The 24519-nt window shown below is 51.4% G+C and overlaps 2 protein-coding genes across 4 annotated transcripts in view; one reads left to right on the top strand and one right to left on the bottom strand.

The window, feature by feature from the left end:
* Nucleotides 1–3697, bottom strand: part of Sncg (synuclein gamma) — a 4411-nt gene extending 714 nt beyond the window's left edge. The window contains exons 1-3 of the mRNA XM_055607997.1: nucleotides 3428–3697; nucleotides 2590–2631; nucleotides 2176–2303 (exon numbers count right to left, since the gene is read on the bottom strand). Of these exons, the coding sequence (XP_055463972.1) occupies nucleotides 2176–2303; nucleotides 2590–2631; nucleotides 3428–3548 (291 nt within the window). The 5' untranslated portion in view covers nucleotides 3549–3697. The remainder of the gene's footprint in view (nucleotides 1–2175; nucleotides 2304–2589; nucleotides 2632–3427) is intronic.
* An 877-nt stretch (nucleotides 3698–4574) lies between these two features.
* Nucleotides 4575–24240, top strand: Mmrn2 (multimerin 2). Of its 3 annotated transcripts, none has more exons than XM_055608003.1 (7): nucleotides 4575–4793; nucleotides 16885–17013; nucleotides 17090–17196; nucleotides 17286–17366; nucleotides 18079–18237; nucleotides 18340–20133; nucleotides 22744–24240. In XM_055608003.1, exons 1-7 carry the CDS (start codon nucleotides 4630–4632, stop codon nucleotides 23124–23126), a joined length of 2817 nt encoding a protein of 938 aa, XP_055463978.1. In that variant the 5' UTR covers nucleotides 4575–4629; the 3' UTR covers nucleotides 23127–24240. The 3 variants fall into 3 exon arrangements, with proteins under 3 accessions (XP_055463978.1, XP_055463977.1, XP_055463979.1); XM_055608002.1 differs by having other exon boundaries at nucleotides 18064–18237; XM_055608004.1 differs by lacking the exon at nucleotides 17286–17366 and having other exon boundaries at nucleotides 18064–18237.
* The last annotated feature ends 279 nt before the right edge of the window (nucleotides 24241–24519 follow it).

The raw sequence follows: 24519 nt of genomic DNA, 5'->3' as shown, positions 1-24519 counted from the left end.
CACACACACACACACACACACACACACACACACACACACACACACACACACACTGCCGCCAGATCTCCCCAACCAGCAGAGGCCTTTCATCATCTTCCAGTGCTTAGAGGGTCCAGAGGTGCCAGATACCAAAGAAAGACTTCTGTGTGTACCAGATAGCCTGCAACCCAGCTTCCCCTTCCGCAGACAGATCCCAAGGTTCCTGCCTCCCAGTATGCTTGGGTTCCTTAAGTGAGAAAGCCTGGAGGACGTGCAGTAAGTTTGGGGGTGGAGAGAGACCCTTGAGTCACATGAACCCCCTTGCTTAGGCTGTATGAACAGTAGCATGCATCATTGTTCACGGAGACCCTGAGATTAGGGGTCAGGGCCGACATACTGGTGCAAGGCCTCAGAGCTCAAAGTTTGTTGGCATGGGTCCTGCTTGCTCCAGGTCCCTCTCAGGTCCTCAGTAGTGTGGGTCCCTCTTCCTGCCTTCTGGATGGGATCTTGGCTCAGGCCTGTCTTGTATTTCCCCGATCACTATAGCATTTGCTTACATGGCCATGACAGCAAGGAGTTTGGAACTAAACTGACAGTCAGTCTAGAATCTGTTCTCAGAAACTACCTATGTTACCTCAGAGCCAAAAGCTCTATGAGTCAGAGTGAACCACCTGGACGAAGGGCAGGGGACTGCTTGCCTAGGCATACTGCCCTAAGAATGGCACCTGAAACCCATGGCATGAGTGGTTAGACAGCCACGCTGCATTCTTCTGAAGGTCACTGGCAGGGGGAGGGCGTGGCATCAGCACTAGTTTGTGTGTCACCAGAAAAATGACTGTCCCTTGGCACAGCTCCAAAGACTCAGTAGCATCTTCGGGATTAGTAGGGCGGCCTGGAACTTGCTCCCAGGATCCTTCTTCTTGGTGACTTGGGAGCGGGCTTCCTGAGCTGCCTACAGCACTGGTGACTGGTGGCAATGATGATGTGCCTGGCAGACTTGCTTCCTGGCACCATTCCTCTGCCTTCTCCCACAGCCCCATGAGGTGGTACCATTTCAGATGAGGAAGTGGGGATCCAGATAGGATGTTCCCAAAGTCACACAGCCTGCAGAGGTGCACCTGCAGCACTCCAGTGGCGGGAGAACCTTCGCTGGGCCTGGAAGCAGGTGTTTGGGGTGGGTGACCCCTCCCCTTTCCCCCACTCCTCAAAGCAGACTTCTGCAGTGCTGGCTGCGTGGGACCCAGGGGCCCCACCTGTTCTAAGTGTAGGGGAGGCTGAAGATAACAAGTCTGGAAGCAGCTCCTTCCCAACGTCCATTCTGGAGTCCCCATCCCTCCACAATCTATATGCAGCCTTTCAAGGGTATAACCCAGGAGCTGGTCACACATGGGACCTCCACATGACTGAGGTACATCACACCACCTAATTGCTCTAGGCCTTCCTTTCTACATCCTATGCTGTGGAGTCTGGGAGCTGGGTTAATGAGTGTAAAAGGCTTAAAACAGAGGGTGCTCTTTGGCAAGTGCTGAAACAGCTCCTGTCATCTATCCCTGGCGGCCACTGTGTTGACACTGGTGACCACAGCTTCACTCATGGCACTGGCCTGCTCCTTGGTCTGATGCTCCCGAGTCTTTCAGCTGCCTGCCTACATATGCACACGTGTTCACACATGAATCATGTGCATACACGTTTACACACATCTCCGCCCTACCTATAGTGCACATACAAGCCACCCGCTCACACAAAGACTTGAGCAGAGGGTGGAGTCAGAGCTCCGCTGCTTGTCCGCCACAAGTGGGCAGTGCTGCCATCATTGCTTCTTTGGGAGCAGCAGCCAGACCCCGGGACCGAGGGAGGTTGGACGAAGGATAACAGGTAGCCCCGGTGGTGGTTTGGCAGCTTTAGCTTATCTAGAAGGCCACCTTTCACCATACAGGGACCTTGTAAAGTGTATGTCAAAAGTGACGGGCTGGGCGTGGTTTGAGTGCCACTTTCCTTGTGCATAAAATAAATTCTAAGTCCCCATTCTAAGGGTTATGGTAAGGATACCAGATATGAATAGGTATAAAAACGCCAAGTGGCCCCAACACACAGTGGGTGCTGCCTGTAAAGCCAAACAGGGTCTAATACTATAGTTTCCAACAGGGCAGCGTCATCTCCTAGGGAGCCTAGGGAAAGGACATGAGCCAGGCTCACCTTTTGTACAACCCCGGTGGTGACCGCGATGTTTTCCGCCTCCTCCACAGTCTTGGTGGCCACTGTGTTGACACTGGTGACCACAGCTTCACTCATGGCATTGGCCTGCTCCTTGGTCTTCTCAGCCACTGCAGAGAAGTCCAGCTGGACTCAGCCCTAGTCCTCTCCTCTGTTGCCTCCAAGCTGGGGAGAACAGCCCCTTCCCAGAGCTGACTCCTGGTTACTTCCATGCCTTTCTTCAAGGCAGCAACAATATGATGGGGGTGGGGCGGGAGCCTGCTCTGGTCTATCTTCAGGGAATATACGGATTTGGTTCAGCTAGGGCTAGGGTCAAGTCGATTCAAGGAGGACTCCAGGTGTGGGCCCCAGGTATAAGACAAGATTTGCGAGGTCCCCGATTCTGGGTCACCTTACCTGAGGTTACGCTTTGTACCACGTTCTCCTTGGTTTTGGTGCCTATTGGAGGGAAGAAGTGTGCAGATAGTCAGGGCAAACAGCTGGACACACTGTGGGGGCCAGGAGGGGATGAGGATGCTGTCCGGGGACAGCAGCCCCTTCAAAGGGCCATTTCCTGCTATGTCTGAAGGATAGAGGACAGACGGGAAGGAGACAGGACAGGAAGAGGAGACAAAGAGACCAGGCCTGAGGTAGGGCTACTGGTGGGTCTACAGCCCTGGCATGGGTGTGGCCCGGGCCTCAGAAGCAGCAGCTGAACAGGGCAGAGAAAGCTGAGTCACAGGCTTGGCCACCCCTGCCCCCTCTTTGGAGCGATACCAGATCAGGAGTGGGTTAAGCACTAAACTGGACTCATTTGCACAGCCTACTCATTTCCTCTAGGCCAAGTGGGGTCATGTGGTCTGCAGCTCCCATTGGAGAAATGGGGTCCACTTGAGCAGATCATTGCCTCGGGGACTCCAGGGTTAGGAGACCCCAGGCGTGTGTGTGTGTGTGTGTGTGTGTGTGTGTGTGTGTGTGTGTGTGCGCGCACTTTCGTGTGTACACACTCAGGTGATCTGAGTGGCACTCTGATCCTGTCTTAGAGACCCGAGTCCCTCCACGCAGAGTTCCAAAGACAAACAGATACTAGCATGATCTCCAGGGTGTGGGGACCCTGCCTCAACACTCAGGATTTCATCTCTCTCAAAATGCTCCCCGGAAGCTGAGGGGAATCAGCAGAGGGAAAGTAGAAGATCCCACCATCCATTAGAAAGCCTCCTGCCCCACCCTGCCCCACCCCTCTCGCCACACTCACCCACATACATGACCCCCTCCTTGGTCTTCTCCGCTGCCTCCGTCACTCCCTGCTTGGTCTTCTCCACGGCACCCACCACACCTTCCTTGGCAATGGAGAAGCCCTTCTTGAAGACATCCATGGTGGTTGCAAGGCTAGGACCTGACTGCTGCGAGCTGTGGACTGGAGCGCTGCAGCCGCTGTCTCTGCTGCCGTTGCCTCTTATTGACTCGGATAAAATATTGATGCTGTGGTTGCTGGCTGGGCTCCAGCCAGCCAAGGGCAGGGTGGGGGCAGGGAGGGAGGGCTGGAGGGAAGCATGCCCCAAGAGGACACCAGAGAGCAGGGCCTGGGCCCCACTGGCTCACTTCTGCCCTGCTGACTCCTGTCATCCCAGGGGAGGGGATGCTTCTAGGGAGGCCAGACATATCCTAATCTATCACTGTCCCTCATTTATCCTTGGGGAGCCCTGGTGGTCTTGTGCCCTGGCCATTGTGTACAGAAGATAAATGCCTTGGCTGATGCCTCAGTGTCCCTGGCTGGGCAGGGGTCAGGGCCTGCCCAGTGAGTGACCACCCTACAGGCTGTCCTCGTTGCCCAGCTACCCACACCCCCAGACACCCCCAAGGGAATATCTGTTGGGTGCTCCTGAGCCTGGAGCTCCAGTCAAACCTGTTGGAAAGCTGTGGTCAGAAACACACAAAGTTTCCCCCATGCCCTAGATGGGGCTGTACGCTGTGTGGCTAGCATAGTTCCTTTTCTTCTCTGAGCTTTTACCCACTTGCTGGCTCCCAGAGACCAGCACAGACAGGTGCTGAGAGGGCGTGGGTGTGCCTGCTCCCTACTTCCTGGCCAACAGTATGGGGACAGCAGATCTCCAGAGACCCACACTTTCTACAGCTCTATCTCCAGGCCCAGCACAGAATCCTGTAGAAATGGATTTGACAGGGCCACCTTCATGTGTCTTCATACCCGCAGTGTCCCTGATTAAAGAGCCCTTAGGACACAGGAATTGGCCTGAGTGGTTGGTGGCCTCAGAGGGGGCCAGGCTGGAAAAGGCGGGGGCGGATGAGACTTACCGGGTGGGCCGGACCAAGCCACTTCCTCCCTTTGTTGTCCTCGTGTTTTCTTTTCTTTCTGAGATTTCATTTGAAGACCACATCACCAGCAAATTTGGGAGTCACTTGCAAGGCAGAGCCTCAGCAGAATCAGCTAAGCCCGCCATGATCCTCACACTGCTGCTGGGCCTTGGGGGGTACCTGAGCTGGGGGCTGCTAGGGGCCTGGGCACAGGACCCTGGTACCAAGTTCTCTGATCCCAACAGAGCCAGGGTGACTGCAGACTGGAAAATAGAGGCTGAGGACACCGGCAGAGACCCTGTCAGACGGTAAGGAAATCCAGCCTTGGCAGAGGTCACTATCTGAGTCCCCGAAACACATCTGTGGAATGGGCTGATGTGTGGCTATCTCTGTGGTTAACGGGTGCTAGTTTTCTGTGCTAGTGCTCTCCGGCCCAGGCTGAGAATACCAGGGTGATCCCTGCTTGACCCTTAGCAAGGGGCTTTGGCTGGGGCTGCAACTAGGAAAGCAGCTCTCACTACTGGCCTGGGGCTCAAGAGGGACTGTTGTTCTAGATGCTTCCAGCTGATGAGGCTGTGGCTCCTGCTCTTTGAAGGAACTCAGCTCTGAAAGCTGAGCCCCAGCAAGGCTGGCCCAGCCTAAACCCTAGGGGACAGCCGCTCCCAGGGAAGGCATTTGGATCTAAGTGCCCATGGTACCAGACCATGTATTGCTGAACAGTGAGCAAGGGCACCACAATCCCCAGAGCTCGTGGAGGCGGGGAATCCTAGAGCGATTCCAGGAGGCCTCCTATGTGGACAGGACTCAGCCGGGCCCCAGACATGGTTTTCTAACATCCTCTTTATGCTTAGAGGTGCCTGGACTCTGATCTGTCCCTCAGGATTTGGAGTCTCATGACTGAACATGTCCAAGGCAGAGCACAGGGGCCACTTGCTGGGACAGCCTCTGGGGCTCCGTTTTTCAAGTATTATCCACATTAACCACGCCTACAGCCTTATTCACAGCCCAGGAGCCTAAGGCTTACAATGGTTGACTAACTGGCCGCTGGTCACAACCAAGGATTAGGATAGCTGGACCTTCACTTTCACACCCAGCTCTCAGAGTGGAACCCCTCGATCTATAGTGTGCCAACTCGCCCACTCACAGCCTCCCTACTACATAGGAGAGGGTGTGTGATAGAGTTCCCATGCCTGTCCGGACCAGGTTTCCATCTGCTTCTGACACCCCCGAGGGAATATCTGCTGGGTGCTTTCTGGAAAGCATGCTAGGGGCGGTGTAGGGAAAGAGGTGTCCTGTCCATTTCAGTTCTACCACAGGCTCCCAAGCACAGGCGGCTGTTGATTCGGGCAGCCCTGCCTCCCGCCTCTGGCTTCAGGACCAGGGACCAAGCCTTTCTTCCCCAAAGCCACCAGCGGCAGGTCCTGGTCTGCAAATTCCTCCTCCCATTGTGAAGGAAAGGATGGAGAAACTTGAGAGGCCAGAAAGGAGGCGCTTTGGTCCTGGTTCTTCCCACGTCCTGGATGTAGAGATGGCCTGCTTGCTCCCTTAGCCCCTGAGAGCAGAGGACAGGACCCTCCAGCCTTCCCTGAGGGTGTTGCCAGACTCCAGTGACTAAAGGGTTTGTGCATACTGCACGGCCCAGATGACCTGAGCTAGGACTCCTGCCGACTGGGCTTTCCTTCCCACATCCCCAGAAGCTTGGACCCTGCAGCCCAAGCCCAAGTTACTGAAGTATCTATCTGGAGGACCTGGTGGGAAAGGAAGGAAATACCTCAGTTTCCTGGGCTGATTGCTTCCCATGTTCCGGTGACAGGAGGCGGAAGTGCTGCTCAGGTCCTTGGACAGAAGGGGAAGGGAGGTTAGGGGGTCCTAGGAGCTGTGATCCATTACTCCATCAGCTCAGGGTAGGGGTAAGGATGGGGATGGAGAATCAGTATCAGTCACCAAATCTCTGCTGCCCAAACCAGCTCTCCTGCTGTCTATTTGGCCCTCCAGTTTTCAGAGCTCAGGGGCCAGGCAGGCTTTGGACTCTCAGGGATAAGAGCCTTTGGAAGAAGAGTGAAACAGAACAAGTTGGAGCCTCTGCAGGCAGCCAGGAAAAGCATGCTTCCTCTCACCCTGCAGCCCCACCACGGCCAAGCATGCTTTTCCAGGCTGCCAGTCCCAGGACAGAAGATGGACATGATTAGCTGCTTCCCAAGCCCCTGGGGATCCTTCAGGGGCAGGGACGAGGAGCTAGCAAGGAGCACATTTGGCTCTCATGGGTAAGAGGTTCTCTTCAGCTCCTTGGCGTGGTCAGGTGTCTAGAACCTGGGCTCCTCAGACCCAAGACAGCTGCTTCAGAGAGACTTGGTCTGTGGTGGGGGCCATGCTGAGTGTGGGAGAGATGACCACATTGTTGTGACATCTCAGAGGAAAGGGGACGCCATTCAGGGCTTCAGATCTCATCAAGGATGGAGCAAGGTGTTCCTTGTCCCACGCAGGGTGGGGACACACAGTATTACTCCCAGTAGCAGGCTCCTCCTACCCGAGGTACTTTCGTGGCTGGTAGCTCAAGGCCCAGAGCTGATCGACACATCACTAAAGCTCACACAGCAGCAGAGTGGTGCCCCGCAGGCCAAGGCTGAGGCAGCTGGTCTTCGATGCAGGAGCCCCAAATCCAGGCTGCTTGTTGAACGGGCGTTGGGCTTCCCTGCCAAGATATATCACCACTCCTGTTCGGACACAAAGCCCTTGGAGGAGTGTCTTCCCTGGGACGACACACTAACAGCTGCGTGCAGGCCTCAGGAAACATAGCTGCCAGGAAGGACAGCCTCTAGCCTAGGAAGAAAAGGTAGAGATGGGCTTCTTGGCTAGCAAAGATACACTTTCACAAAAGCAGCCACGCAGCTGAGGCACATCCATTATGCAGAAAGCCTCAGCCTTCCCCCATAACAGGCACTGTCAGCTTTCCCCACAAGCCCTCTCTGTGTCTCTAGGGACTCGACTTCTGCACATTTCCAGGAGTGGGAGGAGGAGGGCCTGACTCAAGGTCACCAGAGTCCAGGAAGGAAAGGGGAGGAGAGCTTCAGGTTCCCCAGCTCCCACACAGGCTCAGCATCCCTCCTGCCTGTGCCCACCCAGGGTTGGGGCCAGACCCTACCCTCGCTCTTGCCTAGCACCTGACCCTCAGTACACCCAGCAGGGCTCCACGTAGGAGGTACAGAAGAAGGCGCAGGCCTGAGGCATAGGCAGTAAGAACAATGGGGAGTTTCAGCATGTCCAGCCCAGGGCACATGTGCTGAGGGCCTCCCAAGAGCTGCCAAGAGCTGGAGGAAACCAAAGCAAAGGTTAGGAATTTTCCCAGGGCTTCGAGGCTGGCTGCCTGTGCTTTGCCAAGCGGGGAGCTGCCAAAGGAGGGGAGAGGCAGCAGCGGCAAGGCAGCTCAGAAGGGAAAGTTCCTGGGCAGGAAGGGTGGGTAGCATGGCTTTCAGTTCAGGAGGGAGAGCTGGAAAGTCCCGTCACCCCTGGCAGGCTGGACCAGGCCCGGCACGGCAGACACAGGCCTCCTGGGCTCTGTAACAAGCTTCAAGGTGTGGGGCTTGTTTACACTTGTTTGAGGCATTCTGGGTAATTCCTTATTGTGGAAATATGACACCGGCCCTGTGCATCTGTGCATCTCAGGACATTCACTGGACATTCGCAGGACATTCTGTCTGTATGTCTCTGCTTGTCTCTGTCCGTGTGTGTGTGTGAACATGTATATGTCTACTTGTATGTGAAGGCAAGAGATTGACATCAAGTATCCTCAATCCCTGTCTTTTTTTTTTTTTTTTTTTTTGAGGCAGGGTCTCTCACTGAGCCCCCAGTTCACTAACTCAGCTATATTGGTGGTCCTATAAACCCCGGAAATCCTCCTGTCTCTGCTCCCCCAATGCTGGGATTACAAGCACCTGCTACCATGCCTGGCTTTTTCATGTGTGTTGATCTAGACTGAGGTTCCCGTGCTTGCACGGACAAGTGCTTTGCCAGCGAGCCATCTCCCAGGCCCCTCACTATGACATTGTCATACATTCATACTATGTGTTTGGTCATGTCCACACCCTCCTTATTGCCCTCTTCTTCTTCTCCCTCATCCCAGCATCTTGCTCTATTTAAATAGCCTTTCTTTTACCTCCAGGCTTTTGTTAGTGCTCCCTGCATATGAGAATAAACATGAGACCTGCATATGAGAATAAACATGAGACACTTGTTTTTCTGAGTGTGGCTTATTTTCTTTAATATGATGATCTCTAGTTACATCAATTTTCCTGTAAACAACATTATTTCAATCTTCTGTATGGCTGAATATATATTTCACATTTATATACATACCATATATGTCATGTATAAACAATACATATACATATAATTTTTTTCTTGGTTTTTCAAGACAGAGTTTCTCTGTGTAATAGTCCTTTGGCGTCCTGGACTCACTTTGTAGAGTAGGCTGGCCTCGAACTCACAAAGATCCACATGCCTCTGCCTCCCGAGTGCTGGGATTATATAGTTTTCTTTATCCACTTATCTGTTGATAGATGTCTACTCTAACGCCACGCCTCGACTGTTGTCAACATTGCCTGGTAGACATGCTATGCAGGTGTCTCTGTTTGCTGGTGCTGGAGCTGGACCATATGATAATTATGTATTTTGTTTTAGTTTAGGTTTATTTTTCTTTATTTTTGTATACATTTTGTAAAGTAAAATAAACAGCGAAAATTTATTGTACCTCATAAATACACACAAAATATTTTCTGCTACTTAAGATGAAAATTTTAAAAATTAAAATAAAAAAAATGTTATGTGAATGGGTGTGTGCCTGGTGCCTGAGGAGGCCAGGAGAGGGTTGTGGATTCCCAGGAACTGGAATTACAGACAGTTGTGGAGCCATTATATAAGGTTCTGGGAATTGAACCTGGGTCCTCTAGAAGAGCAGTCAGTACTCTTAGCCACCGAGCCATCCCTCCAGCCTGTTTATTTTTGGGACAGGATCTCCATATGTAGCTCAAGCTGGCCTTGAGCTCCCTATATAGTCCGTGTTGGCTTCAAACTTCTGCTCCTCCTACTTCCTGCCTCCCGAGTACTGGGATTATAGGCATGCCCTGATATGACCAGCAGGAACTTCTACATTTTTATCTGTTTTGTACTAATTTTCATTCTCACTTCCACCTCCATATCCTGGCCAGCATTCCTATATTTTGTTTTGTTTTGACACAGGGTCCATGATAGCCCAGGCTGGCTTCAAATGTCCTGTTGTAGATAAGGATAACCTTGAACTACAGAACCTCCTGCCTTGCCTCCTGCCTCTACCTACAGGGATCACAGGCAAGTACCACCATACATCTCTTTTTCTTTCTTCTTTTCTTCTTTCTTTCTCTCTTCCTTCTTTTTTTTTTTTTTTTGAGACAGGATCTTATGTATTCCAGGCACTGGCCCTAGAACTTGCTATGTAGCAGAGGTTGAACTTGAACCTCTGATCGTCCTGCCTCCACCACCAGAGTGCTGGGCTTAAAGGCTTGTGCCACCGATCCTGGTTTTATGTGGTGCTGGTTTTGAACTCAGGACTCTGCATGCCCTCTACCAACTGCGCTACAATCCTCCTTTTGTGTACATATGTTTGTGTTCATATGTGTGCATACTTGTGTACACACGTGTGTGTACTCATGCCTGTGCAGGCCTAAGGTCGACATCAAGCGTCTTCCTCAGTTGCTCTATACCTACTGAAGGGTCTCCCCTTGAACCTGGTGCTCACTAATTAGAGCAGATTAGTTGGGCAGCAAGCCCCAGGAATCCTCTTTGCCCCCCCAGAGCTGGATTCCAGGAGTACCCCGCTGTGTCACCATGCTCACGTGGCGAGTACTTCCCAGCCCTAGTCCCCAGCCCCTGTTTGTTTTCTGTTTTTCATTTTCAAGTCTTTCCACGTAGCCCAGGCTGCCCAGAAACTTGTACTCCTCCTTCGTCAGTTCCCTAAGTACTGGCATGATAGGCATGTATCAGCATGCCTCCCACAATTTCATTTATCTATTTAAAACTTCTATTTTTTTTTTTTTTTTTTAAATTTTAGATGTACGTGCTTCTATGCAGTGGCCGGAAAACAGTGGCCACTGGGAAACCTGTTTTTTATGAAATGAAGTTTTCCTGCAGTACAACTGGTCTCGTTTATTATGCATCTTCAATGACAGCTTCTAAATTACAGTGACAACTTTGAGCTTCTGGGACGAAGTCCATTCTAACCTGGAAAGCTCAGGGCCAGCTTCAAGGGCATCTGTTCTGCCCTTGCTCACAGCTCTGCCCTGGGGCTCTACAAGGCCTCCAGGGGGCCTACATTTGGGTGCATTGTGCCAGTTACTATCTTAAAAATATTAAAAAAAAAAAGACTTATTTTATTTATTTATTACATATACAGTGTTCTGCCTGCATGCCAGCAGAGTGCACCAGATCTCATTATAGCTGGTTGCGAGCCACCATGTGGCTGCTGGGAATTGAACTCAGGACCTCTGGAAGAGCAGACAATGCTCTTAACCTCTAAGCCATCTTTCCCCAGCCCCGTCTTAAAAAACTGTAATAGTTATTGAACAAAAAGCTCAAATTTCCACTCTTCCCTGGGCAAGTTGTGCAGCTAGTCTTGGGGAAAATATTTACCATATCTGTCTTTTTAGCGAGAAAGCCTGCTGACTTCTTGCTCTAGGTTGCCTCTCTATGATAAAATACTAATCGAAAGCAATTTGGGTACAGTAAGAAAAAGCTTGCTTGGCTTACAGGTTACAGCCCATCTATTCCAGAATTAATATGTCTTTCCAGTGAGAAGATGAGCATGAAGTTAAGGCAGGAACTAAAGCAGAGACCTTGGAGGAAGCTGCTTACTTACCTCGGCTTCCTCGGCTGCCTTTCTTACACAGCCCAGGTCCACCTACCTAGGGATGACACCACCCACAGTGGGCTGGGCCCTCTTACAGCAATTAGACACTGGCCAAGCTATTGATTGTTTGTTTGTTTTGTCAAGACGGTTTCTCTGTGTAGCCTTGGCTGTCCTGGACTCACTTTGTAGATCAGGCTGGCCTTGAACTCACAGTGAACCACCTGACTCTGCCTTCCCGAGTGCTGGGATCACAGGCATGCACCACTAAGCCAGGCTTGACACAGGCCAATCTTATCTAGGCAGTTCCTCGACTGAGGTTCCCTATTCCCAGGTCACTCTAGAGCACCTCAGGTTCACAGCTGAAGCTAAGTATGACATCCTGGGTTGAAGTCAGTCAGTTCTACAAGGTTCACTGAGACCATTAAAAGTCCCAACTCCTGGTCCCCAAAAGGGATAACATTCAACTCATTAGGCAGTGCTTTTGTCATTGATCTCTGTATGAACTACATACTTAACATTGCTACTTCTTTGGAAGTAGTAATGTCTACGAGTCAGATCCCATCTTCCGTAGCTCCCAGAGGTAAACACCTGCAGGCACACACATACCCTCACCATTCTCCCTTATCTTCAGAGTGTTTCTAACCATGTGATGGTGACAGCTACTTGAGTTGAGTCTTGAAATAAACTATGAATCATTTTTTTCTGCTGCATGCATTGAGTTTTCTCTGGAGTAAAACACTGTCTTTTTCTTTTTTAAAATCTTTTTTCCTCTCTGCTTGGTTTTCTGTTTTTGTCACTGTTTAAAAGTTCAACTTCTCAGCCGGGCATGGTGGTACATGCCTGTAATCTTGGCACTCAGGGAGGCAGAGGCAGGAGGATCTCTATGAGTTCCAGGCAAGCCTGTCTATAAAGTAAGTCCGGGACAGCCAAGGCTACACAGATAAACCCTGTCTCAATACAGAACAAAACAAAATCACACCAAAAAACAAAAAATAAAATAAAAGTTCAACTTCTCAGCTGGGCAAGGTGGCACATGCCTGTAATCCCAGCACTCAGGAAGGCAGAGGCAAACAGATCTCTGTGAGTTCGAGGGCAGCCTGTTCTACAAAGCGAGTCCAGGACAGCTAAGGCTACAGAGAAACCCTGTCTCAAAAAAACTAACTAACTAGCTAGCTAGCTAACTAACTGAGTGAAGTTCAACCTTTCAACCATTCGTCCATATCTACTCTTAGCACTCTTATCAGATGCTCAACCAACTCTTCGTGAAGACTCTTCCAGAGCTGCCCTGTAGGCTGCCCTCTGGACTACATCGTTGGCCCACAATGTCTATGCATGAGGCATGTGCCTCGTGTCTGCAGAGGCCAGAAGAAGCTCCCTGGAACTGGAGCTAGTCCCCTGGAAGAGTAGCTAGCTCTTATTTGTTTGTTTAGTTATTTATTTATTCATGTATTTAATACTTCTCTCATGTATTACATCCTGACTGAAGTTTCCCTTCCCTCTACTCCTCCCAGTCTCCAGCCACCCACCCCCTCCCTTCTCCCTGTTTCTCCCTCTCTCTGTTTCCCTTCAAATAAAGAGCAGGCCTTCCAGGGGGAGTATCAACCAAACATGGATGGCATTATAAGCTATCATAATGGTGGGCACAATCCCTCATGTCCAGGCTGGATGAGGCAACCCAATAGGAGGAAAAGGGTCTCAAGTGCAGGCAAAAGAGTCAGAGACACCCCTCTCCACTCCCACTGTTAGGAGGAGTCCAACAAGAACACAAAGCTGCACGACCACAATATATACGCAGAGGACCTAGCTCAGTCTCTATGAGCCCCTATGAGCCCTGCTTAGTTGATTTCATGGGCCATCTCTCTTGGTATCCTTGATCCCTCTGGCTCCTACAATCCTTCCTCCCCCTGTTCTATGGGGTTCCCCTGGCTCTGCCTAGTGTTTGGCTGTGGGTCTCTGCATCATCTGTTCCCATCTCTCTGATGACACTTAGGCTAAGCACCAATCTGAGTATAGCAGAATATTATTAGGAACCATTTTGTGAACTTTTTTTTTTCAGTTATGTTTTGTTCTATCCTGGGTCTTGTGCTGTCCAGACTCTAGTTCCTGGCCATCCAGGCAGTGTCAGGCATGGGCTTCCTCTCCTGTGTGGGCCTCAAGTTGGACCAGTCACTGATTGGCCATTTCCACAAGGTCTGTACCACCATGACCCCAGCACATCTTGCAGGCAGGACAGATTGTGGGTGGAAGCTTTTGTGGCTGGATTGATGTCCTAGTCCCATTTTGGGGAGCTTTGCCTGGTTATAGAAGATGGCCAGTTTGGCTCGGTGTCCCCCATTACCAGATAGGGTCGCTCTTGTAGATACGGGGAGTTTGCACTGTACCAGGTTTCCAAATTGCCACCCAAATGCCCCGAGTTCCAGCTGTGTCTCCCAGTACTCTCTCCCTCCACCACCCACAATGCTCCCTTCTGTTCCCACCCTTACCTGTGCTCAGTCCACCTGCAGAATCTATTCTATTTCCCCTTCCCAGGGAGATTCATGCATTCCCCCCTTGGCCCCTTCATGTTACTTAGCCTCTCTGGCTTTGTGGGTTATAGCATGATTATCCTTTATTTCATAGCTGATGTCCATGTGTAAATGTATACATGTTTGTCTTTCTGGGTCTGGGTTAACTCACTCAGGATGGTTTTTTCTAGTTTCATCCATTTGCCTGCAAACTTCATGATGTCTTTTTTTTTTTAACAGCTAAGTAATATTCCATTATGTAAATGCAGCACATTTTCTTTGTCCATTCTTCTGTTGAGGTACATCTAGGTTGTTTCCAGTTTCTGGCTATCATGAATAGAGCAGCAACGAATATGATTTAGCAAGTGCCCTTGTGGTAGGACAGAGTGTCCTTTGGATATATGTCCAGGAATGGTATGACTGAGTCTTGAGGTAGGTCAATCCCCAATTTTCTGAGGAACTGTTTTATTGATTCCCGTGGTGGCTGTACAAGTTTGCACTTCTACCGGAAATGGAGCAGTGTTCCCCCTGCAGCGAGTCCTCTTAACTACTGAGTCATCTCCATAGCCTCACAAAACAGAATCTTGATATACAGCTTAGTCTGCCTTTACAGTCACTATATAGTTCAGGCTAGCCTGGAACTCAAAATCCTCCTGCCTCAGACGCTGAGTGCTAGGACTCTAAGCATTCTCCACCACAACTGGCTGTTTCGTTCTCTGGCACTGGTGGATTTCCTGGGTCCAAGTGGCACTCAATTCTAGGCTGTGCCTTGGAGTGACCCAGAGAGTTCTAGAATGCTAATGCACTGGCCCAGACTTGTGGTCTCCTGAAACTGGTCTGGGGTTGGGCTTAGAGATTTATTGTTATTATTACTTTATGATGAAGCTTGGGAGTGAATCCCTGGCATGCTCAGTACATACTCTACCATCAAGACGCACCTTCAACCCACAGGGGATTTTTACTTTTAAAAAGCCACTGATGGTCTTGATGTACAGGCAAGGGTTGGAATCTTCAATGTGGTGACTTTTCATCTACATGGAAGTACTAGTATTCTTTCCTTGTGCACAGACTTGAACCTTCTCCCAGTGGTCCATTTTGACCTCCCGATGATCTGTTTCATTCTTCTTTTCAGTAGTGAGGATTTAATTGGGGCCTCATACCTGCCAATTACACGCTCCAACTCCAAGCTACACCTTGGTCCAGCTTTCTTGTTTTGAAACAGGTTTTTCTCCGGGGTCATCCTCAGAGGTCGGGTTGTGCCTTTCTGACCTGTTTTGATGTAGAGGCTCTGTTGGACCAAGAGACTCTCCTCATGTCAGCATCTTCAGGTCTCTTTTGCTGGGACTAGCTAGTTTTCCTGCAAAGCTTTCCTGGCCTGATGCCTATAAGGTAAAGGCTGCTTGTCAGGCTTCTAGGAACCTGGTGGGAAAGCAGGCTGTGTGGTGTGGTGTGGTGGGGTGGGGTGGGGTGGGGTGGGGTGGGGTGGGGTGAGGAGGAGCGGGATGTCTCAGGAGCACAATGGATGTGGTCACACAATGAGCATTACATCTTTAATGGTGCCTAATGGCCCCAGGGCAAAGAGCAGCTTCAGAATGTGAAATTCCAAACAAGCCACCCAATCAGCAAAGCCCCTGAATATTGCTGCTCTCTGAGACCTACAAACATGGCCACTTCCTGCATATCCCTATCACCTGGTCCAAGATGACTGAATTTCTCCCCTAGACCCTAAAACCATTATCATTACTATTATCCATATCTTACTGACTTGCATCCTTTCTGGACCCTGGGACCAGACTGCTTCTGTGATATTGCTTCCCTGCTTGAAACCTCTCAGTGCTTCCCCCATGACCTCAAAAAATGGCCCAGTTCTTCTTCTGGTACCCATGCCTCCCTAACATAGCTTCTAGTTCCTTTGCCTCTATCTGTTGTCTCTTCTGACTTCCAGCTCCTTGTGTGACTTGCCCTTTAGATACTGCACACACACACACACACACACACACACACACACACGATATATATCAGACCTTTTATAGGTCCTAACCACATCCCTTCTGTGATTGCCTGTTCTCCTTGGGACCCTTAAGGGAAAGTCTGTACTACCATAGTGTCACAGCAAGTGCTGAACTTGAGCCCAGTACCTGTCACCCAAGAGATGCTGAATTGCATGGGACAGCAGAGGCAATGGCCACTTACATCTCTGTAGACCTTTGTTCTGAGAGCTGACTGTGAGGGAGAATGCTTTGACCCTTGCATTGAACCCAGGGAGCCAGCCCTAGGTCAGCGTGAGCATGCTCTGCACCGCAGGCCCTCTGCAGTGCATACTGGCAAGGGTAAAAGTGGAGAGGCTGCCTCCAAAGCACTGAGCACCTCCAGCTGCCCTGCAGGATCACTAAGTGAGGGCCTTTCCCGGAGAGGAGGCCGTCCCACCCAATCCACCTTCTTTTCCCAGTAACTGCCAGGAAGCCAGCTGCCCAGGAGGCAGGGCCAGAGAGTAGATTCTGGTGAGAAAAGATGGGAGGAGAATTGGGCAGCTGCCGGGACGGGGCACCAAGTGCCTCTAGAGCCCCTGATACTCCAGGCCCTTGGAAATGGGCACCAGCACAGTCAACTAGCGATGGGAAATAAGAACTCCTTAAGTGTATTGCTCAAGGTCACAGCCACAAAATGCAGATTCAGGGACCTAAGGCTCCCCAAACCCAGCTGCACCACAATGACCCCTGGCGTCGAGGGAGCAGTGAGACCTCCTCCCCACCCCCCACAGGGAGCTATGTTATGACCATGGGAATTCTCGGTCTCACTCCACTGGCTCTGGGAGGCTCTGGGAAGACACTGGGTCAGGGGCTCTTTTGAGTGGCTTTGTAGAGCCTAGGAATTAAGGCAACACCTTCCTTCCCTTGCATTTAATGGTTTCCAGACTCCCAGAGCTGGGGAGAACAGGAGGCAGGGTAGAACATCCCTAAACATTTCGTAAGGGACCAGGCAAGGTTCAGCAATCTTCTCCTATGGCTTCTTTTCCAGGAACTGGTGCCCTTACCAGAAGTCCAAGCTGGTCACCTTCGTAGCTGCTTGCAAAACAGAGAAATTCCTGGTCCACTCACAACAGCCATGTCCACAGGGGGCTTCTGACTGCGAGAGAGTCAAAGTCACGTGAGTGGGGTGGACAGGCCATTTCCAGGCCCAGTTGGGCTTACCAGGGGTGCTGAGGCCCTGCCTTCTTCCTCAGGTACCGAGTGGCCCAGAAGCCCGTGTACCAGGTCCAGCAGAAGGTGCTGATCTCTGTGGATTGGAGGTGCTGCCCAGGGTTCCAGGGTCCGGACTGCCAGGACCATGGTAGGGCTTCCCAAAGCCCCCTCTTAGCCCCTGACCCCATAAAGCACTCTCCGACTTCTGGGATGAGCACACCCTGCTTCCTTCTGCAGATCCCACAGCAAGCCCCGAGCCCACAGAGGCGAGTGGCAAGCTCAGAGAGACCTGGGACCAGCTGGATGGCTTTGACCTTGGTGCGTTGCTCTCCTGGAAGGAGAGTTCACATGTTTCGTTTTTCCTCCTCCGATGGGCTGTACCATCTCAGGAAAACTTGGCCCTTAGAATCAGCATGGGTTTCCTGTGGCCCTGTGCTATTCTCTGGGGCCAGGTTCCCAGAGCCCTTTGCCTACTGCCTGGGACTGATTCCCGTCCCTTTTACTGACCCCATTTTTCTTGGAAAGCTGGCTTTGCCAGGTACCTTTCTTGATCTTTGACCTATACAAGCTTCCAGATATGGAGGAAGCTCTTCCACACACTTGTACCTCCCTCCCCTCCCCTCCCCTCAATACCAGGGCCTGGAAGCCATTTTGCCCCTGGTGCCAATGTCAACACAAGAATCACCATTTATGAATTGATTTCAAGGGTGGGTTAGGGTATAGATGTCATTATGTGATCAGCTATCTATTGGTTAGAGCTGTCAGGAATGAAATTGTGGCCAAGGAAAGAAATGAGCTGACTGATTAGTCATGTCTGCTGTGGGTATGTGTGAAAAGGTGATAGATAACTCAGAGATCTACATTTGCCCTTCCTAGAAGACTGATGGTTTCTAAGTCCCAGTTCAAAAGAGACCAACATACTCTCCTGTTCTGAGTCCCAAGTCTTTTCCTGACCTCATTATCTGCCCAGGCCTGGTGAGTCGGCCTTTAACACTTATGCCTGGTGTGTTTTCAGGCCATCCTGTCACAGAATTCAATGAGATCAATGGGCCACAGGAAAGACAGGAACACCAGCTTCAAAATCTCCAGAATGATGCCCAGCTGGTAGAAGATGGCTTCCCAGGCCTTTGGGAGGCCCCGGACAGCAACCTCACAGCTGAGATGACAGAAGCCAATCAAACAGAATCCGGTGAGTAGCACCCCCGAGAAGACCAGACTTCAGAGGCCCTGCTCTCCCAGCCTGGGAAGAGGTGTCTGCAGCTGACTGTGTGAAACATGGTATCTGTTGCAGAGTTTCCTGGCAGGACATCAGAGCACCCGCTGCAGCCCCAAATCGATGCGTTCCTGCAAGCACACTTCACTCCCGTCTGGAAGAGCTTCAGTGAGAGTTTGCACAGCCTCTCCCAGGCTATCAGAAACTTGTCTCTTGATGTGGCCGCCAATCGCCAGGCCATCAAGATGATCCAGGAGGTCACCGTGGCCAGGGCTGACTTCCAAGAGTTTGGTGCCAAGCTTGAGGCCAAGGTCCAGGAGAATAGCCAGAGACTGGGCCAGCTGTGGCAGGATGTGGAGGTCCAGCTGCATGCCCAGCACCGTTCCCTGCACCATGCCCTCTCTGAGGTCCAGGCTGAGGTGGGCACCAAGTTAAAGCAGCTCATCAAGGCTCAGGAACATCCAGGGACCAATGGCAGCCTGGTGGTAACAGCTGCAGCTGCGGCAGCAAGGCCAGAGCCAGAGAGCCTGCAGGCCAGGCTGGGGCAGCTGCAGCGAAATCTCTCTGCCCTGCACGTGGCCGTCAACCAGAGGGAGGATGCGCTGCAGAGCACGCTCGAGGACATGAACAGTATCCTGAAGCAGCACGTGAACGAAATCAAGGAGCTGTATTCCGAATCGGACGAGACCTTCGACCAGATCAGCAAGGTAGAACGGCAGGTGGAGGAGCTGCTGGTGAACCACACGGGGCTTCGAGAGCTGCGGGTCATCTTGATGGAGAAGTCCCTGATCATGGAGGAGAACAAAGAGGAGATGGAGCGGCAGCTCTTGGAGCTCAACCTCACTCTGCAGCACCTGCAGGCAGGTCACGCAGACCTCATCAAGTACGTCAAGGACTGCAACTGCCAGAGGCTCTACTCTGACACGGACGACATCCGGGAGGACCAAAGGAACGCCATGCGCACTGTGGAAGAGACCCAAGTGAGCCTGGACGAACAGCACCAGCTGGACGGTCCTTCTTTGCAGGCCTTGCAAAGCACTGTAGATGCCATGTCCTCAGCGATGGACGCGTACAAAGGAGAGGGTGAGCGGGCGCGGGCCGAGAGGGCCCAGCTGCGGAGCAAGCTGCGGGCTATGGACCACGAGGTGGAGGCGCTGAAGGCAGCAGCGAACGGAACCCGCAAAGAGATGCGTCGCCTGCACGGCTCCTTCGCAGCGCTGCTGGAGGATGCGCTGCGGCATCAGGCGGTGCTGGCGGCACTCTTCGGGGAGGAGATGATGGAGGAGCTGTCGGAGGAGGCCCCTCGCCCGCTGCCTCTGAATTACGAGCAGATCCGCCTCGCCCTGCAGGACGCGGCCACCGGGCTGCAGGAACAGCTGTTCGGCTGGGAGGCCTTGGCCACTCGGGTGGAGACCTTGGAGCAGGCCGCAAGGGGCCTTGTGGAGCAGCGCCCGCCACTGGCAGAGCGTCTGGAGCCCGGCCACAACTCGGGGAAAGAGGGGGAAGCCATGGCTTTGGCGGACCTGCAGCAGGAGGTTGAGCGCCTGAGCTCCCACGTCAAGCAGGTTGGGCAGTGCTGTGAGGCCTCCCTCAACGGCTCCCTCGAAGATGTACAGACCGTGCTCTCGGACACCCGGCGTAGCCTGGGACAGCACCAGCAGCTCTTCCACAGCCTCTTCCAGAACTTCCAAGAGCTGGTGGCAAGCAACACCAGCCTGGACCTGAGTAAGCTGCAGGCCATGGTGAGTAAGAAAGACAAGAAAGGCCTGGGAGCATCCCGGAAAAGGGAGAAGAAGCAAGTGGCCATGTCTGCGGATGCGCACGCCAAAGGGCTGGAGCAACGTGTTCTGGACTCAGAGCTCTGGCAGGCAGGTGAGTGCCTGGGGCCTGGAGAATGACTGTGTGAATCTAGGACGGGGCTATCTGCCGACCAGCTGCTCCCTTCTCCTCTCGGGGGATGGGCATGAGGGGCGAGAAACCAGGATCACTGGTCACCCCCACCCAGGGGCCTACCTCCAGGGCCTATGGGCCTCTTACGCTCCCAGGAGTACAGGAGGGTCTGAGTCCCAAGAATCAGTTGTAGTTGCAGAACCCATGAGTCGGCCGAGGCCCCGCTGTGGCGCAGAGTGGAATGTCTTCACCTTCGCCCCATCTTTCATCAGCTCACCCCTGCCCTCTAGGGAGGGTAGATTGGAGCACATCTGTCATGGCAGCATCCACCGGAGGTGAACACAGGGACAGACCTTCCCCTCGTAGTAAATACAGTCAGCCGTGTAAATATCGATACCTTTCCTGGGCTTTCTCAGGACTCAGCCCGCGCTGCTCAATCATGCATTCATTATCATCACATCTTACCTGGGGCTCAAGACCAGGAAATGACATTCTAACCTAACCAGTGAGCAGCACAATGAGGCCAGCTCTCAGGGGCAGCAAGTCCACAGAAGGCTGAACCCAGAGGCGCTCACGTAAGAGTTGTTACCAAAACTGAGAGCTTCGTCTCCCCAGCACGGGCTTAGTATGCAGGAACCCAGTGAGAGTGGTGCAAGTCCCAGCATGCTTCTCACCAATTGCCTGACTGATAAGGTCAGGCATCTGTTTCCTCCTGCAGTATTTTTTATTCGAAAATATTTTCCCCTTTAACAACTCTTTTCTTGCGAGGTGGCATAGAGCTTGAATTCGTGCCCTTCGGGGAAGTGCACCCTCAGCTTTCACAGTGCTTCCATCTCCTGAAACCCTCAGCCTTCCTTCGCCTAGGGTGGCCGCCCAGATGTAGGCAGGCCGAGAGAACCGCCAGTAGGGGGCGCTGCAGGAAAGTCTCCTTTCACTAAAGCAGGCGCTCCACCTGCTGGGTGCTTAAGGGACTGAAACACCAGACCTGTTTTCAGTGTGGCAAGAACAGGAAAAGCTATTCATAAACAATTCTCATTAAATCTTCCAGACACAGAGAGAAGCAAAATTTCGTCATTCCTAAAGCTATTTCTGGATTTGGAGGCAAAACGATGAACTTAAGTCACTAACTGCTCCGCAGACTTCTTTGAGGCCTTGGTTCCGTTTCCTGAAAAATAGGAGACACACACACACACACACACACACACACACACACACACACACACACAGTGATGTCTGGACTCCAGTAAGGTACACTGTTCTTGCCCCATCTCATGACTGTCAGTCTGCCCTTGAGCTTCCTAAATAGGTGGAGCAGCCAGCACCCTTCCTCACTGCACAGGTGGGTGTTTCTCTGCCTCTAGTTTCAGTAGGATTGTGCTTCTGCAAGTGAGGACAGGAGAGCACCCCAAATCACAAGGGCCAAGGTCTGAGTGTGTGGTCTGAATCAGCAAACTGTCCCTTTATAGGTTTCAATTTTCCCATATGCAACGCTAGGGCTCTGTGTAGCACTTTGGAAATTATGTTAAGATGACTAACCAGGGCTGGAGAGATGGATTAGCAGTTAAGAGTTCTGGCTGCTCTTCCCAGCACCCACATGGCGGCTCACCATGTCGATGCTGTGAATTCAGTTCTAAGGGATCTGGTGAGCTCTTCTGGCCTCTGGGGGCACCACCCAAGCACACGGTACACAGACACACATGCAGGAACACTATCCATACACATAAAATAATAAACACAAACATTTTAGATGACTAACTAGAGCCCGCCCCACCCTCGCCCCTGCTCAGGAAGGTCTTACTGTGTTGCTCAGACTGGCTTTGAAATCAAGATTTTCTAAGAGGGTTTGGAGGGAGGAAAGGGAAGAAAAAAAAGTTGTAATTATAACCTTGAATTTTTTTAATATTTAAAACAATAAAGTATTTGTCAAATATAAAAAAAAGAAATCAAGATTTTACTGCCTCTGTCTCCAGTGTTAGAATTACAGCTGTTAGCTACCATGGCTGGCATGCTTTTCCTTTATGGTCTTTGTGCCCACATCTGGTGAGAACCACCATTCCTGCTCCCAGGTATTTCCCAGTGTTATTTTGTGGATAGGTAATAGTTTCTTTTTCCTCAGATGCCTCATGATTCCTAGCAGGTATGTGCTGGGGGCATGCCTTGGTGGTAGAGCCCTTGTCTAGCATGTGTGTGGTCCTGTGTTCCATCCCTAACACTGATTTGAAAGGGAGGGAGGAAGGGAGGGAAGAAAGATCTTTGGCAGGAAGCAGACAACTGGGAGCTGGATACCCAGGCTTCTCACAGCCCACCAAGGCATAAATATCCAAAGATACTTATATCTCTAAAGTAGAAAGGATAGGATCAAAGAAAAAAGTTCTCTGTGAGGATCAAAGGAGAAAATGCCTTTGTCAGTCAGACAGCAGATAGCAGATCTGTATTTCCTCTCCTCTTTGAAATCACACTGACTGAGACAAACACCTCTGGGAATGTGGAAGGTATCTAGAAATAGTGTCTCGATTCTAGCACAAGTAAGATGAGGATGGCAGAGTTGGTGAATGAATGAATAACTCACTGAACATTCTCCCCGCCCGCCAGGCTCCCCCGTGGCCTTCTATGCCAGTTCCTCTGAAGCGGCGAGTGCTCTGCAGATGGTGAAGTTCAACACCACATCCGTCAATGTGGGCAGCAGCTACTTCCCCGAACACAGCTACTTCCGGGCCCCCAAACGTGGTGTCTACTTGTTTGCAGTGAGCGTTATATTCGGCCCAGGCCCAGGCATGGGGCAGCTGGTATTTGAAGGTCATCACCGGGTTCCAGTTTACAGTACAGAACACAGGGGTGGGAGTACAGCCACTGCTTTTGCTATGGCAGAGCTGCAAAGGGGTGAGAGGGTGTGGTTTGAGTTAATCCAAGGGTCTGTAATAAAGGAGAGCCAACCGGGCACTGCATTTGGGGGCTTCCTGATGTTCAAGACCTGAACCCCCTCAGCTTGCATCAGACATGGTAGACTTGCCAGCTGCTCTTAGCCCAAGGCTTTGGCCAGCGATGGCTGGAGAACATCTCGTGGCCTAGCCCTTTCCTGGACACCTTCTGCAAAGACCTTCTTCTGGACACACAGGGAGGCCAGGAATGCTGCTCCTTGGACTGGGCCTGTGCCTGGAGTGGGAGCTGGGCTTCCTATGCCTTTCCCAATGGCATGGCTTGTCTTGGCTCTGAGACAATCATTTCTACAGCTTTTTCCTCCCATTTCGTTCCTTCGGTAGTTGGAAACTTCTGTACAACATTTAAACCTTTTCAGGTGTAGCTCAATGACAGCATTTGATATGCAAAAGGTCCCAGGTTCTCTTTCCAATACCTCAAAAAACTTGAAGAAAAAAAAAATCCTTTTTTCCTCCCCTGAAATTGGAAACAAGTGTCCTATTACTACAGAAAAGCTAGTTAAAAACAGCCTTTCACTGGGCATGGGAATGCATGCCTTTGATCCCATCACTTGGGAGGCAGAAGCAGGCTGATCTCTGAGTTCAGAGCAAGTGCAGGACAGCCAGGGCTCTGTTACACAGAGAAACCCTGTCTCAGAAAACCAAAACAACAACAACAACAAAAACCCAGCCTTTCTGGTTTCAGAAGGGAGTTACCACCTGGTTGAATCAGCCATGGGAAAGGAAATGGAGCCCTGGATCCGGTTGCCAGAACTGTATAAACTGGGTTTGGTGGCACCCATCCGTGACCTCAGCACGTGGAGCAAGCACGAGGATCACACATTCGCAGCACCGCCAGCTTCCTGACAAGTTCAAGGCTAGCCTGGGATGCGTTGTTTTGCTGCCTCAGAACAAGCTATTTTAACTTTCAGTCACCTTGCCCCTTGTCTGTATCTGTGTATTTAATTTTAGTTCCACGTCCCTGTCTCCTCGCTTCGCTCAGTGCAAAGGCCAACAGATGTCAAACAGGGACAACACCGTGTGGCCTTCATCCCTTTCATTCTCCCACTATCATGACACTCCACACCTTCCCCCAGCATCTTTAAGGAAGGGAAGAGGGAAATTAAGCTCTCCTGGTAACAATCAACTTTGGAATAAAGCGATGCCCTCCAAAGCCCTGCCTTGTTTACTGTTGAAAGGGAAAACATTTGTGAAGCTCATGGGGAAACGGGACAAAATGAAACTAGGGTAAAAGTGACTCTCGTTCCAGGCGAACTTGCCATCAGCGATTAATATTCAGTTCATTCTACAAAGACTATCTAGAGGCCTTCTCAGCAGGCAGGGACACAGTCACTGGACAGGACAGCGCAAAATGGCAGTTCTTCCTGAATGTGACAATTTTCAAGTCTCTAGACCCCACAACAGGCTCAAGAGAGCAGCCACACAGTCGTCA

The sequence above is a fragment of the Psammomys obesus genome, unplaced genomic scaffold (assembly GCF_907164565.1).
Source record: "Psammomys obesus unplaced genomic scaffold, mPsaObe1.curated_primary_1811, whole genome shotgun sequence".
NCBI classification, from domain to species: domain Eukaryota; kingdom Metazoa; phylum Chordata; class Mammalia; order Rodentia; family Muridae; genus Psammomys; species Psammomys obesus.
This window is presented reverse-complemented; position numbering and strand designations above follow the sequence as displayed.

Bases quoted from the DNA above. Each gene is read 5' to 3' on its own strand.
- Mmrn2 (XM_055608002.1), top strand. From the start codon at position 4,630: ATGATCCTCACACTGCTGCTGGGCCTTGGGGGGTACCTGAGCTGGGGG. The intron at 4,794-16,884 runs GTAAGGAAATCC...CTTCTTTTCCAG, and splicing joins GGCAGAGACCCTGTCAGACG to GAACTGGTGCCCTTACCAGA. The intron at 17,367-18,063 runs GTGCGTTGCTCT...GTGTGTTTTCAG, and splicing joins GCTGGATGGCTTTGACCTTG to GCCATCCTGTCACAGAATTC.